At 39.1% G+C, this 21677-nt stretch overlaps 1 protein-coding gene across 1 annotated transcript; it reads left to right on the forward strand.

The window, feature by feature from the left end:
* The first annotated feature begins 11846 nt into the window (after window positions 1-11846).
* LOC137949431 (uncharacterized) lies at window positions 11847-13318 on the forward strand. The gene is made up of 5 exons (XM_068795486.1): window positions 11847-11891; window positions 12074-12212; window positions 12305-12531; window positions 12609-12866; window positions 12971-13318. The coding sequence occupies exons 1-5, from the start codon at window positions 11850-11852 to the stop codon at window positions 13316-13318; spliced, it is 1014 nt and encodes a 337-aa protein (XP_068651587.1). The 5' UTR covers window positions 11847-11849.
* Window positions 13319-21677: the final 8359 nt, after the last annotated feature.

A 21677-nucleotide genomic window follows, 5' to 3' on the forward strand; every position in this document is an offset into this window, starting at 1 on the left:
AACAGATCCTCTCAACCCTCATCCAACGCCTCCACCTCCTCCCCTGCACCAAACACCTCCACCTCATGGGGGCCTCAATCCAGCACCTCCTACCGTGCCAAGGTACACAAAGCTTGATTTTCCAACGTATGATGGGTCCTCCGACCCTTTAATGTGGTTGCATAGGTGTGATCATTTCTTTTCCAATCAAGGAACTCTGCCCAAAGGCAAGGTTCAATTAGCTGCCTTCCACATGCTCGATGAAGCGCTTATGTGGTTTCATCAATTCAAAAACGAGTTTGTGGTATATGATTGGGAATTTTTCAAAGAAAATTGTATGCTACGGTTTGGTCCTCTGCTTCGCAGCAACCCAGTTGGGGATTTGGTCAATCTAAAACAGCTTGGCACTATAGAACAATATCAGAAATTGTTCCAAGAAAAACTTGCTCGTGCAAGTCATTTGGTCCGGCCTGAACTTTATGTCAATTTGTTCACGGCTGGCCTGGTAGAACCCCTTCGCCTAGAAGTGGAACTGGAAGCCCCCACCTCCCTAGCCCACGTCATGAATTTGGTAAGAGCATTGGACACCAAACAGTGCCTCTTCCGCGAGTCATTAACCAAACGTCCCCCTTGGCCACCTCGCCCACCCCCCCCCCCCCCCCCCCCCCCCCCCCCCCATGGTCCTTATTCCACTATCCCACGGCCTCAACCCAACAATTCCTCTCCACCACCACCACTAGCCTTTACACCCCCACCGGGATTTATCAAACGTCTCATAAAAGCAGAAATTGATCAGAGAAGGGCTCAGGGCCTATGTTTCAATTGTGATGAAAAATTCATCAGGGGCCATCAATGCAAAAGACTATTTTGGGTAGAAATAGAAGACCCCTCAGAGGATGAATTTCAGGAGGATGTGGACCAAACCGAGGAGGAGACACCAGAAATCTCCCTCCATGCCGTGACAGGCCTACATAGCACCAATACCATGCAGGTCCATGCCACCATGCACCATCATATTCTGCTAGCACTCATGGACTCAGGCAGCACACATAATTTTATAAGCAGCCAGGCAGCACAACAGTTGGGGTTATCACTACAGCAGAAATCAGGCATATCGGTCTCAGTGGCTAACGGTGACAAGGTCACCACTGTGGGTTTCGGTTCAGCAGTGCCCTTTACTATTGAAGGTCACTCCTTTGTAGCAGATTTTTTGGTCATACCGCTAGCTGGGTTTGACCTTGTATTGGGCATTAAATGGCTACAGCGATTGGGTCCGATTTTATGGGATTTTCAATCCCTGACCATGAGTTTTAACCAGGACACCCATCCGATCACCCTTCAGGGCAATAGCGCACAGAGGCCATGCAGCCTCCAAACACTTTCGGTGGATCCTTCCCAAAGGGATAACTTAGCTTCGTTGTTGGCCGAATATGCTGATTTATTTCAGGAACCTGTCGACCTTCCTCCTATACGAGAGTGTGATCACAGAATTCGTTTGAAGATGGGCACCGAACCAGTGGTAGTGCGCCCCTACCGCTATCCCCATGTGCAAAAAGATGAGATAGAACGACAATGTCAACAAATGCTACAACAAGGTATTATTCAGCCTAGTCATTCTCCTTTTTCATCCCTGGTATTGCTGGTAAAGAAATCAGATAAATCTTGGCATTTTTGTGTGGATTACCGTGAACTCAATGCTCGCACCATCAAAGATAAATTTCTAATTCCAGTGGTCGATGAATTATTGGATGAGCTACACGGCTCTCAATTATTTACAAAGTTGGACTTGAAATCTGGCTACCATCATATTCGAGTTTATTCAGAGGATATCGAAAAAACTGCCTTCTGCACCCACCATGGTCACTACGAGTTCTTGGTGATGCCATTTGGGCTATCCAATGCCCCGTCCACCTTTCAAGCGCTTATGAACCAGGTATTTCGCCCTTTCTTACGGAAGCATGTCTTAGTTTTTTTTGACGATATACTGGTCTATAGCAAAACTTGGGCAGCACACTTGCATCAATTGCGACAGGTTTTCACAATTCTCCGAGCACACCATTTATTTCTCAATCGTGCCAAATGTGACTTTACCACATCCGAAGTAGCTTATTTGGGGCATGTGATCTCGGCATCTGGGGTGAAACCAGACTTCAGCAAGATACAATCGGTTATGGATTGGCCCACACCTCACTCCTTTACAGCTTTGAAAGGGTTCCATGGTCTCGCAAGGTATTATAAAAAATTTATCAAAGAATATGGTCACCTGGCAGCGCCATTGCACAATTTACTGAAGAAGCATGCCTTTCAGTGGTCTCAGTTGGCAGACTCCTCGTTTAACAACTTAAAATAGGCATTAGCGTCAGCACCAGTTCTCCAATTGCCCAACTTTGCCAAAAAATTCATCATAGAATGCGATGCATCCGGGGGAGGGATAGGTGCTGTCTTGCAGCAACAGGGTCACCCCATTGCCTATTTTAGCCGCCATCTCGCGCCTCACCATCACAAGTTAGCCACGTATGAAGGGGAACTCATCGGTTCGGCCAAAGCCGTGCAGCATTGGAGGCCGTATTTGTGGGGCAGACCTTTTGTGATCCGGACAGACCACTGTAGCCTCAAATACTTATTGGAGCAGCGCCTTACTACATCCCCACAACAACATTGGCTCAGCAAATTAATGGGATTTGATTTTCAGGTGGAATACAAACCGGGTTATCTCAACAGGGCAGCAGACGCTTTGTCCCGCCGAGAACTAGAGGATTCACACTTGCACGCATTGAGCCACCCCAAGTCCCCTTTGTTGGACACAATCCGTCAGGATACTAGCCATCATCTAGATCTCCTTGATTTACAAGCTCAAATCAAAAACCATTCCAAGGACAAGAACTGGACACTACAGGACAGTCTCATTCTGTATAAAGGACGCATATATCTTCATCCTTCGTCGGTACTCCTTCCTGCCATTATTGCCTCCTTTCATGATAGTACACATGAGGGCCAGCAGAAAACATACTTCCGCCTCAGTCGGGAGTTTTATTGGAGAGGTATGAAGTGGGTCATTGCTGAGTATGTTGCAGCGTGCCAGATCTGTCAGAGGAATAAGTCTGAATCCTTACAACTCGCCGGCTTGCTCCAGCCACTTCAACTTCCTTCACAGGTATGGGCAGATCTCTCAATGGATTTTATGGATGGTCTTCCTCCTTCTGCAGGGAAATCTGTTATTCTGGTTTTGGTAGACCGGTTCTCGAAATATGCCCACTTTATGGCCCTCAGCCATCCGTATACAGCAACACAAGTCGCTCAGCTCTTCATGGATAATATTGTCCGTCTCCATGGCCTTCCGGAGACCATCACCAGCGACCATGATGCTATCTTCACCAGCAAATTCTGGGGGGAACTATTTAAGCTCCATGGCTCTAAGTTAGCTTTTTCTTCAGCATACCACCCTCAAACAGACGGCCACACAGAGGTGGTTAACCGCACATTGGCGATGTATTTACGGTGCTTTGTGGGGGACACGCCCCGACAGTGGGTTCGTTGGTTAGCATAGGCGGAGTATTGTTATAATACCTCATACCACACCGCACTGGGTACTACCCCTTTTCGAGTTGTTTATGGACGCGACCCTCTCCCGCCTACTTTCTTATGAATCAGGGTCTTCTCGGGTAGCGGCATTGGACCAAGCATTAGCCGACAGAGATGCAATGTTTGCTCAAGTCCGCTTTCAGTTACAACGTTCACAAGCAACTATGAAGCATACTTATGACAAAGGACATCATCCCCTTTCCTTTGCACCTGGAGAATTTGTTTGGCTCAAACTTCAGCCATACCGCCAACTATCTCTTGCAGCCATCAAACGCCATAAGCTCTCTCCAAAATTTTATGGGCCATTCCAGATCATGCTAAAGACCCACGACCCATGTAATTCATTTTGGAACTCCTCCACTACTGGAATCGGGAACTTATCCTTCACTGTCTGTGCGTTTAATTCCTGATAATCAATACAAAATTGCCACGTGCCATCATGTTTCTTCACGAGTAATACAAGTGAAGAGAACGGGGACCGGCTACTGTGAAGAAGGCCCTGTTGTAACATCACCTGGCACTATCTCTCGATTTTGTCTTTCTGTAGGTGTGGATACCAGTACGGTTGAACGACCACGACATCAGACCCTGGTTTCAAACAGATCTTGTGATCACAGTACCTCAAGGGAGGCAGCCCGGAAGGCTCATGGAAGAGGTCTGAGAACTCGTCAATAAGATTATCAAGAGTGTTGTCCGGAGTGTCCTGGGCGTGCATAGAATGAAGGTGATGCAGTTTGTCCACTTCACTCCCCTGTAGGAGCACTTGGCTACCGCGCAAGACAAAACTCATTGTTAAAGCAGAGAAGTCCCACAGAATGGGTCCAATGTTTCTAACCATTTAATTCCCAATACCATATCAAAACCAGCCAGATAAATGAAAAAAAATTCAGCATGAATTAAGTAGTACCAAAGGAAAAATTTACCGCCTTGCACATCCCGTAGCTAGGAACTTTCTCCCCATTGGGCCACTGAGACTGTGGTTGTCGGATGTGGAAGGATCTATAACTGTAGATGCTGAGCCGCAGTTAAGCTAAGAAAATTGTTGGTACTCCTCGAATCCACAAGCCCACAAGTTCCCGATCGAGGACTTGATCTCTGACTTGAATAGTTTTGGGTGATTTCTGCCCAGTAATGTCATGCAAAGATATTTCTAGTGGTTCCTCCTCTATAATATCATCTGTATCATGTGGATTATCTGCTTCATCCACTTCGAGCTAAAACAACCTTTTGCACTGGTGACCTACCCGATACTGTTCACCACACTTGTAACACAGATTCTTGGACTGCCATTCTGCCATCTCCGCACTAGTCAATTTTTTTTATATACTAAAGTGGAGGGTTACTAGATCTCGTATCTGATGTCATAGTATTACCCGTGTTGTTTACTGGATGAGGTAATGCTAACTGAAACACCTGAGGAGGGGTATTTCGCCGTCCTTGCCAAGTGGAGGAAGTGCTCCATTCCCCTTGCCATGCTGGTCTTTTGTGTTGGACCTTCTGTCGAGTTCTAATGCCCGAGCGAGATTCATTTCTCTGGCTAAGTTGACAGGTGCATGTAGCTCCATCTCTAGCCGTAAGGACTCATTAAGGCCTATTGTACATAAATTTACCAGCTGGTCAACCCGAACCATCCGGCCCACTCTTGTTAATTTTTCCTGGAACTGTTTTTGATGGAGCTCCACTGAATCAGTTTGGCGTAACAACACCAAATCCCCCAAAGGGTTGTTGTGAGCCAGGGGACCAAAACACATAGTGCATAATTCCTTAAACTCCTCCCAATCTACCAATAATCTATCTGACTCAACTTAATGATACCAAAGTTGTGCTTCCCCCAGTAATTGGAAAGCGGCCAACCCTACCATATCATTAGTTGTTGTTTTTTTATGGCTAAAAAAAATTTTACACCTATGCAACCAAATCAAAGGATCTTCTGATCCATTAAAAGTAGGGAAATCAAGTTTAGTATACCTGGTACAGTGCCTCCTCCCTGGTTAAAGTGTCCCTGTTGGCCAGGAAAACTAGTGCGCCCAGCAAACTCATCTCTCCCTCTGTTATGGGAGCTGTCCTCTCCTCTTTGTTCCAAAATTGTGTTCCTTCCAGTCGTTAGACCAGTTGTTATACTGTCCATCCTCCCATTCAGTCTCTCAATCTCGAGATTTATTTTAGGAAACATCTCCGTGATTTGAGCAACTTTTCTGTCACTCTCTACCTGACCTCTGAGCATCAACTCCCTTAATTCATTAATGTTATTCTCCATCGTGTTACCCTGCTCTGATACCAAGTTGTTATGGTCCCTAGCCATGGATCTAGTAACTCGGCAAGGTAATTGTGAATCCAGTACGTTATGAGGGTTCTTGATCAAGGTAATGATGCGAAGACTCCCTTTTCTCTTGCTGTTATCGTGATGCTTGAAAATGAGTTTCCTTTTCTTAGTCTTCTATGTAACTAGAAGACTAATTGTGTTGTTCTTGACCAAAATGAATGAAACCCATTTTTAGACTTACGTCAAGGGTGTAGGGTTTCTCTTGAAGACTGTTATTGGTCACATAAGAAAAGGTATGATCCTCTAACCCTTCTACACTCGGTAAAGAGGTTAAAGTTGCCTCTTTGATATGTTGTTCGAGTATCCAACCCAAGCACCTCCTCTCCCTTGTTCGGACTGAAGGTAAAACCCTTCTTTCTTGTTGCTATTTTGTGGAAGAGGCTAAAGCCCTCCTTAAACTCAAAAAAGAGTAATTAAAACCCCCTTCCTCCCTTTGATCTCGAATAGTCTTAATACAAACAAAATTCAAGATGAAAAGAATGAAAGATCAAATCAAGAACATACCTTGAAGCTTGTCAAGGAGACCTCCCAACCCTAGAGCTCGTCATGGAGAACTCCCAATCCCATTTAACCTAATTCCAGACTTGCCTTTTTTCTATTTTCTTTCCCTTTAAATAGGGTTTTGACATCATAAGTGTTTTAGGGCTAAAAATACCAATTCTGCCCTTACGTCCTTGCTCATTACATAATTAATGAAAAATTAAACTGAAAGTAATATAAAATATGAAAGTTAAACTAGTGAACTGAGTGAGTCATTGCCTCCTCCTTTGGGTGACTCGATGTGCTATTGAGTCCATAACAAGGAATTTACCCCAGGGAGGCCCCAAGTGATGAACAAAAGATATGTATCCAAATACCTTAGGTGACAACAGGAAGGCAATTGAATCTGGAAACAATTTGGAGACAGGGGGCAACACCTTTGATCACACCGGAGGGCATACGATTTTGAAAAAAAATAAGCAATGAGAACTATATCGGGCCAATTAAATTGGGGAAAATTCATAGACATAGTTTGGCCAACTTCTACAAGATGGCGATGTTTTCTTTTGGATATACCATTCTGTTGAGGTGAATAAGCCCAGGACGATTGATGAAAGATCTATTTTTCCTTGAAAAAAATTTAAAGGGAGAAGAAAAATACTCTTTCGCGTTATCGGACCGAAATATTTTGACCTTGTTTTTAAACTGATTTTCCACCATAGAACAAAAGGAAGTGAAAATAGGAAATACCTTAGCCCTGTCCTTCATCAAATATAACCATGTAACTCTCGAGTAATCATTCACAAACATAAAAAGTAAATAGATTGAGATATATTTTGGACATTAATAGTCCCTATAGAATTTATGATCCCATGAGAAGAATTTTAGATCAACGAGGAAGTAGAAGAAGAAGAGAGAAAGGAGAGGAGAAGAAGAAGAACGTAACAGAAAAGAGTTTGGATTAAGGAAAGAAGGGTTTGTGTCAAATAAGAAAGAGGAAGGTTGGATGAAATTTTGGAAGAAGAAGAGAGGGCTTCAATGCTCTACCTCTTTGCCAATGCCTTTATTTATAGTTTTTCAATGCCCTTAGGGATACAACTTGATAAAACAAAAAATATAAAAGGAACACATATTTACACCTATATGCCATCTTTATGAAAAGTACCATATTTTACACATATGTCACTCCTTTGACGTGTGGGCTTCTTGTCTTTAGCTTGTGGGCTTGAGCCCATCTTCCAACACTCCCCCTCAAGCAAGAGGAGAAAAGACATCATAAATACCCAACTTTCCACATATAAAATATAGGATTTTAGATATAACGGGTTTAGTGAAAATATCAGCTACTTGCTCTTGAGATGAAACCTGTTTGAGGGAGATTATTCCTACTTGAAACTTCTCCCGTATAAAATGACAAGAGTGGATTTGAAGTAATATGAATGGCTGTTTGGTTATCACAATGAAATATATGGAGAATTATATATCAAAAGAAATACATTTAAGTCTATTTTCTTACCTATTCAACCAATTCTCATTCTGGTTTTTTAGATAGAGATATCAATCTCAGAAGAGTCAAAGGTCAGGCTGGTCAAAGAAGAAAGAGTACTCAGTTCGGCCAAATTACAGAGTCCGAAATCTATTAGATTATTTATCTCAAAATAAGTATATTTTATGAAGAGAAGATATAATTTGTTAAAGGTATTTAAGTACAGTTTCCGAATGAGAAAATTTAATGTCAATCTGATCTATATAAGGAGATATTCGCATAGGAAGAATCAAAGATCATATTTTTTGCTTAACTTTTTTAGTTGATATTATTGATCAACAATATCAAGAAAGTAACTAATGATCTACCCTTGCAAAGTTTTTGTTTGTTAACTAACAATATTTGGAAAGAATCTTTAGAAGATCATCTTATTTTTAGAAACTTTCCTTGATTTATTTGTCAATATTGCCTTGCATAAAGATTTCAAGAAAAAAATGGCAAGGAAATTTGTCTTCTTTGATTTCTAAGTTGGCACCAATTGGAGGAAACTACCTTATTTAGAAGATTTTTCTAGTGTCGAATTGTGTGATATTTTTTTGGTATTTTGAAAGATTACAAAGAATTTGATTTGGTATCATTGCCTAAAAAATTAAGGCAAGAAAAGATTGAAATATTTGGCTTGGCCTGAGTTATAATATTTGAGCTAGTGAAGTTATTGATACTATCCTTCTTTTTCTTGATCATACAAGAGGTGGATTAGCACTTCAACTTGCAAAATATTTATTGACTTCAAGTTGGGATCTTTGACATTATTTCCTAGCTTGAGGGGGAGAATAGAAGGAGAAGTAGGAAGGATGAACACGTTGGATATTGTTTGATTTATTGATTATCAAACATCACTTGGTTCAACTTATTATTGACAGTCTATTACTCAGCTTGACTCACACACTCACTGTCAAAGTTACTGCCTACTATCTGCTATTGGCTTGATTCCGACTTGATTATTACCTTGAATTATTGTGAGCTTATTACTTGGTGCATAACTTCCTTACTCAAGGATAGACCTGTTGTAGATTATCTTATGTGTCTTTATTGCTCTTAAGAACTTTTATTACCTACTGGTTATCTGATGTTATATAACTACCTATTTGGTAGTGTTATTTGGGCCCAGGCCAATTTCAGTTGTTGCTATTGTCTCTTTAACTGAGACATTATCATTGAAGAAGGATTTATAGGTTGTTGATGGTTGTCAGCATTGGTTATTCTGATGAAGAATAAAGCAAATGGTGGCCCCAAAATATTATCTTTCGGTGATTACCTTTTACCCCCTTTATTTGGCATTTTTACTCCTACCATTTGGGAGTTGGTGCCCTATGTTAGGACACTGTGATGGAGGAGTTTATTATGAAAAATGCCTATAGACCCACTACCTACATGATAGGAGTGTCTCCGACATCCAGCACGAGTCAAGTCTATTATTCACCTAAGAGGTATTTTTTTAGCTACCCTGAGAAAGTGGGTAGACTCTGTGCCCCATAATAGAGCTACTTTTCTACCTATGAAATTGAGCAAAAAATATTTTTACTATGGTCATTTAATTAGAGTATGGAGCGATGTCTTATGGCTAGGAGTGATTTTACTCTCTCATATTATTGTAGTTGGGTCTCTTGGAAAAGAACAAAGAGACCACCAACTTGAGGGAGAGTGTTGGAAGATATGGTGGAGTACCATTTTATATGGGAAGATCTTATAGACCATTTACAGCAAGTTAGGTGTTTATGATGTTCTCTCACCTCCAACTTGAGGGGGAGTGTTGGAGGATGGGCCCAAGTCCACACGTCGAAGTGTGTGGAAGATCTCAAACCCATAGGCCCACACAGTGGTGGTATGATGGTAAATAAAGAGTCATCTCATAAAGATGACACTTATTTAATTAGTATATGATTTATATCTTTGATTCACTCTTACTAGGGTGAAGGGTATTCTTATAATATTAGTAATTTTGATATCTATAAATACAACTTAAGGGGGAGGGTTTGGACAAGTCCATGACCACAATCTTCCTCCTCTTTTCTCCAAATTTGTCACTCTTCCTCTTCTCCTCCTAAAACCTTCTCTCCACAACATCTTCTTCTATGATTATACATCATGGAATCCTAAGTTTCAATAAAGAAGAAGAGAATATGGGAAGGAAAAGGCAAAAGCACGAGTTGAGAAGAGAAACTTTAGGGGTTAAGAGAGAGCACGAGTATGAGCTCTTCCCGCTCTCTTTCTTATTTATATAAGTGGGGTAGGGAAGCCCTAATACATAAGAATAAAAAATAATACTTAAAACTAACCACTAATTACAACTTATACCACTCACTCTAATAATTACATAGAATACCGCTAAAACTACTTCAATAGTGACTAACCCCTTTTTTCTGCACAAAGAGGGATCGTGCCACCACCCTATTCCCAAGATGCTCCTCCTATCACCTGAGTGGGAAGGGGGACTGCTCCCTATGCCTTTCTACTATCTGTTGGAAGAAGGAGAAGAAGAAGAAGAAGCAATGAGTTGAGCCACAACTCCCTCTCTTTTATGCTCAAAGAGGGTCAATCAATACCCTTACTAGGGACAAGAGGGGTGGTGCTATGCCTCCCACTAAGACAAAAGGAAGGGGAAGGGGAAGGGGGAAGAGCTGAGATGTTCTTACTATTGAAGAAGAAGGGCTTACTATTGAAAAAATAGGGCCAGCCTTTCATTTAATGAGGCTTTGGCTGCACTAGGAATTAGGTCATTTTTGAAAATATGACATCTTCTCTTATTAAGATATCCAACGAACATATATTAGAAAATTACCCTCAAGTAAATTTGTGTTAGTAGATTCCTTTAAAGTTTGGGCACAAAGAAATAATTTCATCACCTAATGGTTTATTGAAGTGAAATTCAGTCACTATATTTTTTTAAAAAAAATTAAAATTAATAGGGGGTATTTTTGTATATTCCAAAAAATATACCCCTAAAAAACGTGTATTATAAGTGATGAATGGTTGTAAGTTCAATGATGAATGTTCCAGGTCTCTTCTTAATGTTTCCATGTGAGGGTCCATCACGGAGTTACCTTCAGTCCAGGTAATTTTCCTCTCCGCGGCATTTTCTGCCGCTACTTTCTGACCAATCCATGACTTCAGACGGATCAGATAACTTAAATGACGGAGTTTTATTTTCATCTAAATTTTCCTCTCCGGTTCCATGTGAGGGTCAATCACGGAGTCTTACTTTCAGTCCAGGTAATTTTCCTCTCGGCGACATTTTTTTTAACGCTACTTTCTGGCCAATCCATGACTTCAGACGGATCAGATAACCTAAAAAATTGCCTCAAATTTATAAACAAATTGGATAACTTCAGTAATTGGTTCGTCCATGGAAGTTGGGGCTGTGAATATGTTCCTCGCTCTGGGAAGCATCGTTGGACTGAACTGCTGATCACTGGTCAAGGACGCCGTGTTTCAGGCATTCTCGAAGTTCTGTGCGATCCTCGTAGCGTATACGTCTTGTGATCTTGAATTGGAACGAGAACGAATCTCTGACCTTGTAAAGCAAAACTCCATGGTGTCCATTCACATGAGACTTGTACATATATATACGTTGATTGCGAATCATGCTGAAACTTGCTGTTCTGGTTTAGCTCGTATTGGTCAAGGCAACCGTTGATATGGATCCATTAACGCATGCAAGTTAAACGTGAAGGAAAACACCAGCAGGAGGTGACTACCCTGATAGTTGAATTCAAGTCTCCCTTTAAAAAACTATACGGCTGAAGGAAGTCTCTTTTTAAAAAATTATACGCCTGAAAATTCTAAGGGGTTGAAAAATCGTTTTAGAAGACGGAACATGAAATGGTTGCATAAGAGGATTAAAGAGCACCTTCTGGTTGAGGACGGAGAGCTCTCGGTTTTAAGGAAGAAGAGTGCTGCTTCTTGTTCTGATCACCAGGAAAGACATTTGCAGCAGCCATGGTGAAAGCTATTAGGGTTCATGTGTGTGGCGGACCCGAGGCAAGTCTCCCTCTTTCGAATACTCTTCTGATAGCATTGCAACTGGAGGTGGTTTTCTGTTTTGGTTCAGTGTAACTTATTGTATAAATTCTTTATAGTTGTTCGTCAACTTGTTTTGTTTCATTTTGAGATTTGAAATGACTGTGATCAGAGAGGTTTGAGTAATTAAACATGACAAGCAGGTCCTGAAATTGGAAGAAGTAGAAATAGGGGAACCCAAGGAAGGTGAAATCCAAGTAAAAAACAAAGCAATCGGAGTCAACTACTATGATGTGCATTTCCGGAAGGGAAATTACAGAACTGCCTTGCCCTTCACCCCAGGTCTGATCACTACTCTCTTCCGCAAAAAGGTCTAATTAGCTTCTTGTAAAACAAACGATCTATTGAAATCTATTATTGACTTAATTTTGTAGGGATTGAGGCAGTTGGAGTAATCACTGCATTGGGGCCTGGATTAAGAGGACTGGAAGTGGGGGATCTAGTTTCTCATGATGGCTTCATCATGGGTGCTTACGCAGAAGAACAGATACTCCCTGCAACTGCTGTGGTGCCTGTGCCAGCCTCTATATCTCCAACTGTAGCAGCTTCAGTTACGATTAAGGGTATGACTGCACAACTGTTACTTCGACGATGCTTTAAGGTATGTTCTATGCTTTGAGCTAATGAACATTAGCTATATATTTTCTTCATCAGAATAACCAATACTCACTGATGCAGGTTGAAGCTGGGCATATGGTCCTTGTTCACGCAGCAGCCGGCGGAGTTGGCTCTTTACTTTGCCAGTGGGCAAATGCCCTGGGTGCAACTGTAATTGGAACTGTGTCAACTGAGTCAAAAGCAGCTCAAGCTACTCAAGATGGATGCAGCCATGTCATAATCTATACAAAAGAAGATTTTGTTGCTTGCGTCAATGAGATCACATCTGGCAAAGGAGTTGATGTGGTCTATGACTCCGTTGGGAAGGACACATTTGAGGTAAGCACTGATCCAAGCCCCTGAAATGAATGGGGCAGGAGGTGGCTTTTCTACTATTTGAAATTGCAGCATGCATTGGTAATGCCTCTTCTATTGATGTTCAGGGATCACTGGCATGTTTGAAACCTCGGGGTTGGATGGTGAGCTGCGGGCAGTCGTCAGGAGCACCAGACCCAATTCCATTATCAGCCCTTGCGGCGAAAGGTCTATTCTTGACAAGACCAACTTTTGTTCAGTACAATGCAACTCGAGACGAGCTACTTGAAAGCGCTAGAGAAGTATTTGCTAATGTTGATGCAGGTGTGCTCAAGGTTCATGTTAACCACACTTACCCGCTGTCCAAAGCCGCTCAAGCCCATGCAGACCTAGAGAATCGCAAAACTACTGGATCAGTAGTTTTAATTCCAGACACAGATGCTAAGGATCAGTTTAACATGTGCAGTGCAGAATAAAATAAATGGATTGGAGTTGGTTGTTTCTTTGGACGTTAAAAATATCAATTTAGATATATATGGTGGACGTTAACTCCTGTTTAATATTGTTAGAAAGCACCCACATGAAGGGAAGGCATGATTGGTGTTGAAAGACATAGACAAGCTTGGGTGTTTATTACTATAAATATCTTAAGTTTTTTCGTCTCTTCTTCACTCTATCTAGGGTGAAGGGTATACTTGTAATTTATGTACTCCCGAGATCTATGAATAATTGCTAAGGGGGAGGGTTTGGATATTTTCCACAACCCTTACTCTCCCTTCTTCTTCTCTCCTCTAAGTATCAATCTCTCTCTCTCTTTTGTCTCTTATCCGTCCTTACCTCTCTCTTCCTTCACTTCACTCACTTCTTCTCTTCTCCTTCTTTCCTCTTCTCTCCTACACTCTAAGTTGAAGATCTCAATAGTATGGAATCCTGAAATCAACATGGTATTAAAGTAGTGATTTCAGGATTCCACAATTTTGTTTTTTGGTACTCGAATCATGATTTATGAAGGAACTATTTGATGGAGGAGTTGCATGACAAAGATATTTTTCTCTTGTTCTTGGATCAGAAGTAGTTGATATTTCATGCTTCCCTTAGGTACTATTTATTATTGCTAATCTGTTGGAATACTTGTTGGTATCTTAAGTTGCTATACTTTGGAATGTTGTGCTTGGTATACTTGTTGCCATGATTGGTATACTTGTTAGTATACTTCTGGAATGTTAGGCTTGAGCTTGGGAGCATTCGTTTTTCCTCTTAAGTTGCTGGATAGAACCTTTGAAAACCAGCACTACTACTTTGCTGCAAGAGACCTCTCTTCAATACCTTGGAGAAAAGTATTTCTGTCTTCAACGAGCGCTCCACCATATGACCTAAACCCCCAGTTTGCAGCATTCGAGATATATGAGATACACCTACCGAATACTTCAATATTCAAGGCAATTATTCTTGAATGTGCTGTTCCAAATATAACTCTGACGATAGATCACATTGCTTGTTCGTTGCTGGACTCCCTCATAGCATACGAGATATGCAGCATCTTCTGCTTCCCATTCATCATGGTGACTATGGCTATGTTTTTTTAGCAAGAGGGTTGTTTGCAAAACTGATCCAAGGAAGCTCTCACGAAGATTGCTTTCTTACAATAGCATCGGCTAATTGGATAATTTTGATAAGAGAGGAGAGGACTTAATGCTCTACCTCATAGACAAGGGCCTCTATTTATAGTTTTAGAGTATGGGTTACAATGATTACAATGCCCTTAGGAAAATAATATTTACAAGAGAAAAGACATAAATAGACATGTATCTCATCAACTAATTACATCTTCATGTCATATTTATGAGAAATCTTCTTATTTACCAAGATGCCACCTTTTGTATGTGCGGGTTATTTTCCTTGGACGTGTGGGCTTTAGCCCATCTTCTAAAACCAATATTATGTGGTCAAGGTTCATGTTAACCACACTCACCCACTATCGAAAGCCGCTCAAGCCCATGCAAACATTGAGAACCGCCAAACTAATGGATCAATAGGTTTAATTCTAGAAACAATTGCGAAGGATCAGTTTAACATGTACAATGCAAAATAAATGAGTGGATTGAAGTTGATTGTTTCATTGGAAATTAAAAATATCAATTTAGATATATATATATATATATATATATATATATATATATATATATATATATATGGTGGGTGTATACTCCTGTTAGATATTTTTTTATCAATATACAAATAAAGATATTGTTAGAAGTCACACACATGAAGGGGTGGCAAAGAGGTAAATAACATGACTTCCACAAGGATGGCATAAGGGTGTAATTATGTAAGATGATGTATGTCGACTAATGTTTTTTCTTTCTTAAAAAATGTAGCCCTGAAGGCATTATAATCATTGTTAAAATCCTCTCACGGTTATAAATAAGAGCTACAAGGCATGGGATAGAGCATTAAACCTCTCCTCTTCTCACTCACATCCCTAACCTATTATCTCCTTTCCCACGCTCTCTCTCTCTCTCTCTCTCTCTCTCTCTCTCTCTCTCTCTCTCTCTCTCTCTCTCTCTCTCTCTCTCTTTGTCAACTATTTGTCCCTCTCTTGTTCCTCTCTTCTACTTTCTTCTTCCTTTCTTCTCTTCTCTTCCTCCTCTCTTTCTCCATAAACCTTGATCGAGGCTTTCCACTATGGAATCCTAAATTCCACATGGTATAAGGGCAATGATTTTAGGATTCCAAGTCCCTCGGTTACGGTGTTAATTGAACGAGTTTGTCAAGCTTGTCAAGTTGGAGTTTTTGTTGAGTAAAGTTGAGCAACTCATGCTCATTCATGATAAGTATTCTTCTTCGTTTTTTTTAGATGATTAATCTCATGAAGAAGGTTGGAGAATGAGTATTTTTCTCTTATTTTTATGAAGATTAAGTGTTGCTACTTTGTATGAATCAACAAAAGGTTTTTTTTTATTTGATTTCCTCTCATTCATACAATTTCCGGTTAAAGAGCGATTTTCTATATGTTAATGTAGTTTTTTATCCTTGAAAAATTATTTGAATCAAGCCTAGTTGATTCTCTACTACAATCATGGTTTATTATACTTGGTACCATGGTTAGAGTTTGTTGAACATCCCCTAGAAGAATGCTGCTCTAGGCTATTTTGCATATTTTTTCCCCTCATTGATTTCTTGGTTGACACAATGAAAGGGAGGCTTTTTTTTTCCTAGAAGGATGCTGAATTCAGCAATTTGTTGGTCCTTCTAATTTGGATTATATTCTAATATTTCATTCTTTAAATAATCAAGAGCTAAAATAAAGTGAAAAGGCTGGGATTTTATACATGTGACACATGCACTTAAGAAGGAAAGTTTTCTTCTTTGGATTTGATTTGACTTTAAGAAAGATTTGGTGATTTGATTTGATCTTCTTTTGGATTTGGATATTATTTACTGATTAAAAATGATGTGATAATCCTTATAGATTGCATGGGCCAGCATGTGGAAGGCTTATTCTTGTTTAAGTGCATGCATGAATTGAACAAAAGCATCACTCAGTATGTGCTCTCTTTGATTTGTTTGTTGCTCTCTTGGCTTAATTTTGGATTGTAGCACCATACACATGAATCTAGTTTGGTTTTGTTTTAGTTTTTACTTCATCTTTGTCATTAAAACCAAGAGGATATGTGGTTAAAAGCTTATTGTCCAACGTCAAAGAAAAAAGAGGGTGTTGAAATATTAGCAAGTGTTATTGATTCTAGAAGATACAACTTTAGAACATGAGCTCTTTGAATGTTGATTATTTGATTAGTGATTAATACTTCAAGGCTGAAGATATTGGTTTTAATATGCCTAGAAAAGGTGACCTACTCAAAATTAACACAATTCCTCTGAAATGATTAACGAATTACTTGAGTTGGTCTCAATTGGTTAAGTGGTTTTCTCATCACTCGTGACTTGTTGAGTCACTTTAATAAGCCACCTCCCCTCCTACAGGAGGAAGATAGTGTATACACAAAGTAGCTTAAGGAGGATACAATTGTCCTTAGTTGGTTGACTAACAACATGGAAGAGAATGTTGCAAATAATGTGGTGCATCATGAGACTGTTAAATAAGTGTAGAATACTTGGGCAAAGTTATACCCTAATGCCAATAGCTTGCAAAAATTATATGATGTTTCCAAACCATGCAGATAATTTACATGACTATCCTGCATGGTTTTGAGGTCTCATTCAAAAGTGGAAACTTGCTAAACCCTATTCCACCAATCTTTCATTTCAAGAGAAACAAAGGGAAGCATTGTCAGCAACCATCTTGTTCGAAGATGAGTCCAAGCCCACACGACCAAGGAAGGCCCACATATCCAATTGGGTTGGAAGATGGGCCTAAACCCATAAGACCAAGGAAGGCTCACACATCCAAGAGTGTTGGAAGATGGGTCCAAGCCAAAAATTATGGGACCCACCAAGATTATGTGAGGTGGCATAAGAAGTCTTACACAATAAGAAGTATAACAGAGCCACAATTATTATGGAAACAGGTCTCATAGAGGAGTTTCAGTTTAAAGGTGTTTTAGTCATATTACTCTTCTATTTATATTGGGTTATTTAATTATGTTAGGGCTTATCTTTAAGTGTTAGAGTTTGGGTGTAATTGCGACAAAGGTAGTTTAATTGTAATTGGACTCTACTATTTTCCTCTATTATAAATAGAGGTTCATGTACTCTGATTATACTAAGTCAATGAAGCATTTCTCTTTTCCATAAATTCAACACATCTGTCTTGCTAATATTTGATGAAGAGAAGATATGGAAGGCTCTTACTTGACTCACATAGTAAGAAGTCTCTTACTTGACTCACATAGTAAGAAGTCTCACAAAGCCAGAATTAATATGGTGGAGCCTTACAAGAATCTCACAGAAAAGTCTTAGTTTAAATATGTTTTAGTTATGTTAGTCTTCTATTTATGTTCAGTTGTTTAATTATGCTAGGACCTATCATTTAGTGTTAGAATTTGGGTGTAATGTGGCCAAGGGTAGGTTAATTGTAATTGGACTCTACTACTTTCCTCTATTATAAATAGGGGCTCATGTAATCAAATTACAATAAGTCAATGAAGTTTTTCTCTTTTCTAGAAATTCAACATGTATCAGAGGAGGTTCTATGAGTTGACTTGGTCAACCCACAAAGATAATGTGATCCTTTTCTCTTCTATCATCTCGAGTAGTTTAGGTTCATATTTATCTTTTTTCTCTCTTTTTAATTCTAATACTCATTGTTTTATTGGTGTTCGCACCTCCATACTGAGCTTTTCATATATAAAGTTATATATTTAAGGAAATATGTTCGAGTCTACTTTCTACTACAAAATAAATTTTTGTAATTGAATTTTTCTACAAAGAGAAATTGATATTTGAATTAGCAAAGGTCAAACTGCAAGAGAGGTTCAAGCAGCAGAAGATAGCTTCAAATTTTGAGCCATCTTATACCATCACGAATAAGACTTTATGGGAATAATTATATATCCAAAGAAATATCTGTAAGTCTATTTTCTTACCTATTCAACCAATTCCCAATCTAAGTTTTCTACAGGGAGATATCAACCTAGGAAGAGTTAATGGTCATGTTGGCCAAAGAAGAAAGAGTATCCAGTTCAGCAAGATTACAAATTCCCCAAATATATCCGCTTCTTTATCTCAAAATAAGTATATTTTAAGAATATAAGTTATACTTGTATGAAATATATTGAAGTCTAGTTTCAGAAGGAGATATTCGCATTGTAGTTGGCAAGGGTCAAGATATAGAATGAAGAGAATCAAGAGATTATATAAGATTTAAGAACAAATATTTTTATGGAAAATAGATATTAAATTAAATATATTTGAGTCTAGTTTCTTGATCAACAAACCATTTGCGATTTTGAACTATATTTTTGGAGATATTGATATCAGAAGTATCTTCTGCCAAAAATCTCTCATTTTTCCCTATTTTCTCTCCTATTATTCCTCCAAGCATTGACATGATTTGAGTTTCCTTTTTCTCCTAAAACTCAAGTTTTTAGCCAAATTTCTGTTCTAATCAAAGAAATTTGGTCCAACTTAATCACTCCAGCATGTTCTCATTCAAGATATGCAATATCTTGCATCAATGTTGTTTTCAAGTTTTGTGTTTTTGTTACTTGGTTGTATATTTTTCTCATAGTTAACTCCAAAATATTGTGGTCACCCCCAAAAGGTTATACTTGGTCAAGTTTATTAAGTTATACTATTATAGTCTCCCCTAGTTTTCCAAACAAAATAAGTCACTTTAGAAGTATGAGTGTTGCATAGTCATCTCCTTCCAGTTAAAGTTGTTTTCCTCAAGTATTTCTTCATTTTATCATCTTGTGTTTTTATCATTTCAAAGCAGTGCCTAGACCCGCTACCTAAAAAGTATAGGAATATGCCCAAGATCCATCTTGAGTCAAGTCTTTTATTCTTCACCCAAGTGGTGATTTGTGTTCGAGTTACCCCTAAAAAGTGAGTAGTCTCTTTTTTTAAACCCTAAAGTTGGGCTAGTTTATGGCTTTTAAAATTGCATGGAGTGTGTTTCAGACTATGACTATTTTGACTAGTGTATGGAGTTTTTTTTTACGATTAGGAATGATTTTCTTCTCCCATATGTGTTTTGTCTAAGTTGGGTCTTTGTGTCCTTTTTATCCCCAATTTGAGGGGGAGAAGTAGAAGAAGAAGTACATGAAAGAGGTATTTTGTTCGACATGTTGTGGTAATTTTTATGTGAACAAAATATTCAAGAAAGGAGGAGCACAAAAGATGAAGTTTTTAAATCTATGAAGAATTTTTTGCAACAAAGAAAATTGAAGATTGCAAGTTGAAGTTATAAACTTCAACTTGAGGGGGAGTGTTGAAGAGAAAATATGGGAGGCTCCTATATGACTCTCATAGTAAAAAGTCTCATAGAGCCAGAATTAATATGGTGGAATCTTATAAGAATCTCACAGAAGAAGGTCTCATAGAAGAATCTCAATTTAAAGGTGTTTTAGTTATGTTAGCCTTTTATTTATGTCCAGATGTTTATTTATGCTAGGACTTATCTTTAAGTGTTAGACTTTGGGGGTAATGTGGACAAGGGTAGTTTAATTGTAATTGGACTCTACTAATTTCCTTTTTAATAAATAGGGGCTCATGTACTCAGATTACAATAAGTCAATAATTTTTTTCTTTTTTCCAGAAATTCAACAATATCAAACCTTATCTTGAGGTAGCCAAGACTCAAATCCTCATCTCAACTATTTTCCCACCTTTAATGATATAAGTGCTACACTAATATGTATCTCATATCCATCCAACACCTCCCAAGTGATGTCTTTCCAGCCATGTACTCAAATAGTAGAGGAGAAAATTCGAGTAATTGGGGACAAGGAAGAAGAGGTGGTAAGAATGGGCAAGGCTCTTCTTGATTTGAAAAATCAAACATCTACTCACTGTGTGAAAGCAGGTCACATAGTAGAAACTCACTGGAAAATCCTTGGGAAACTAGATTGGTTTACATCTAACCAAGCTTCTACAAATAATGGAGACAAGGTAGAAAGCAGACCTAACACTTCCAGAGGCAAGAAAACCGTATACGAAGAAGACTTTGATCTACTTCAATAGATAAAGTGTATGGTGATACCTACCTTGAACAACACCTCTCCCACTATTGTAGCTACAACTATGTCAGGTATGGTCTCAACTACTTCACCCTCTCAATCTTGGATTATTGATTATGGGGCCTCCAAACACTTGACAGGTAATGGTATTCTTCTGAGTTCTATCTCCCCTTGTTTGACTGATAAATTTGTTTCCATAGTAGATAGATCCCAAACTAAGGTACAAGGGTTGTGGTCCACATTTGCTACACATACACTACACTTAGAAGATATGCTTTTGTTATTGAGTTTCTTTTAAATTTTCTATCGATTAGTCAATCAATTCAAATATTTAACTATTCAATTACTTTTTCTCCGACCTCTTGTACCTTTTAGAACCTGCAGACAAAACAGGTGATTGATAGAGGCTTTGAACAAGAGGGTTATACTATCTCAACCAGTTAGTAGTCACGGCCACATCTAGTTCTTAGCACAAGGCCCTTAGATGGCACAATAGACTAGGCCACCCATCTTTGCATTCTCTTGAACATATGATTCCATCATTACAGTCTCTTTTTCATTTGAATTTTGAAAGTTGTCAACTGAGTAAACACCAACGGAGTACTTACACCCCTCAAGGTGAAACTAAAGGTGTTGCTCCTTTTTCTTTAGTTCATTCTGATATGGGGACCCTTGAACATTTCTAATGTTTCTCATTCAAAGTATTTTTTTACATTTGTTGATGATTTCTCTTGGATTACATGTTTATTTTACTTAAAGATAGATTGGAGGTTGTACCTACTTTCAAATATTTTTGTGTTATGATCTGTACTCAGTTCAATACCTCCTTAAAGGTTCTCTGGTCCGATAATGCAAAAGAATATATGTTGAGTGAATTCCAATTCTTTTGCAAGGATAATGGAATAGAACATCAAACTTCTTATGTCTACACACCATAGCAAAATGGTGTGGTAGAAATAAAAAATAGACACCTTGAGGTTGCTTGGAACCTTCTTCAACATATGCATGTGCCCCACTTTTATTGGCTCCATGCATTCCTTTTGACATGGGGATCCTAAATTTGATGCTCTGATACCATGTTGAATTTAGGACACCTTTACTGAAATCTCGAGAAAGGTGAGAGAGTGACAAAGAAAAATAAAGAGAGAGAGAGAGAGAGAGAGAGAGAGAGAGAGAGAGGGAGAGAGAGAGCTCT

This window comes from Aristolochia californica, unplaced genomic scaffold (assembly GCF_029961685.1).
Source record: "Aristolochia californica isolate CCGP_79_NKW_82.1479 unplaced genomic scaffold, dmAriCali1.0.hap1 SCAF_14, whole genome shotgun sequence".
Classification (NCBI taxonomy): Eukaryota; Viridiplantae; Streptophyta; class Magnoliopsida; order Piperales; family Aristolochiaceae; genus Aristolochia; species Aristolochia californica.

Excerpts from the sequence above, each read along its gene's own strand:
- LOC137949431 (XM_068795486.1), top strand. The coding sequence starts at position 11,850 with ATGGTGAAAGCTATTAGGGTTCATGTGTGTGGCGGACCCGAG. Across the intron at positions 12,213-12,304 it reads TGCCTTGCCCTTCACCCCAG|GGATTGAGGCAGTTGGAGTA; the intron begins GTCTGATCACTA and ends TTAATTTTGTAG. Across the intron at positions 12,532-12,608 it reads TACTTCGACGATGCTTTAAG|GTTGAAGCTGGGCATATGGT; the intron begins GTATGTTCTATG and ends TCACTGATGCAG.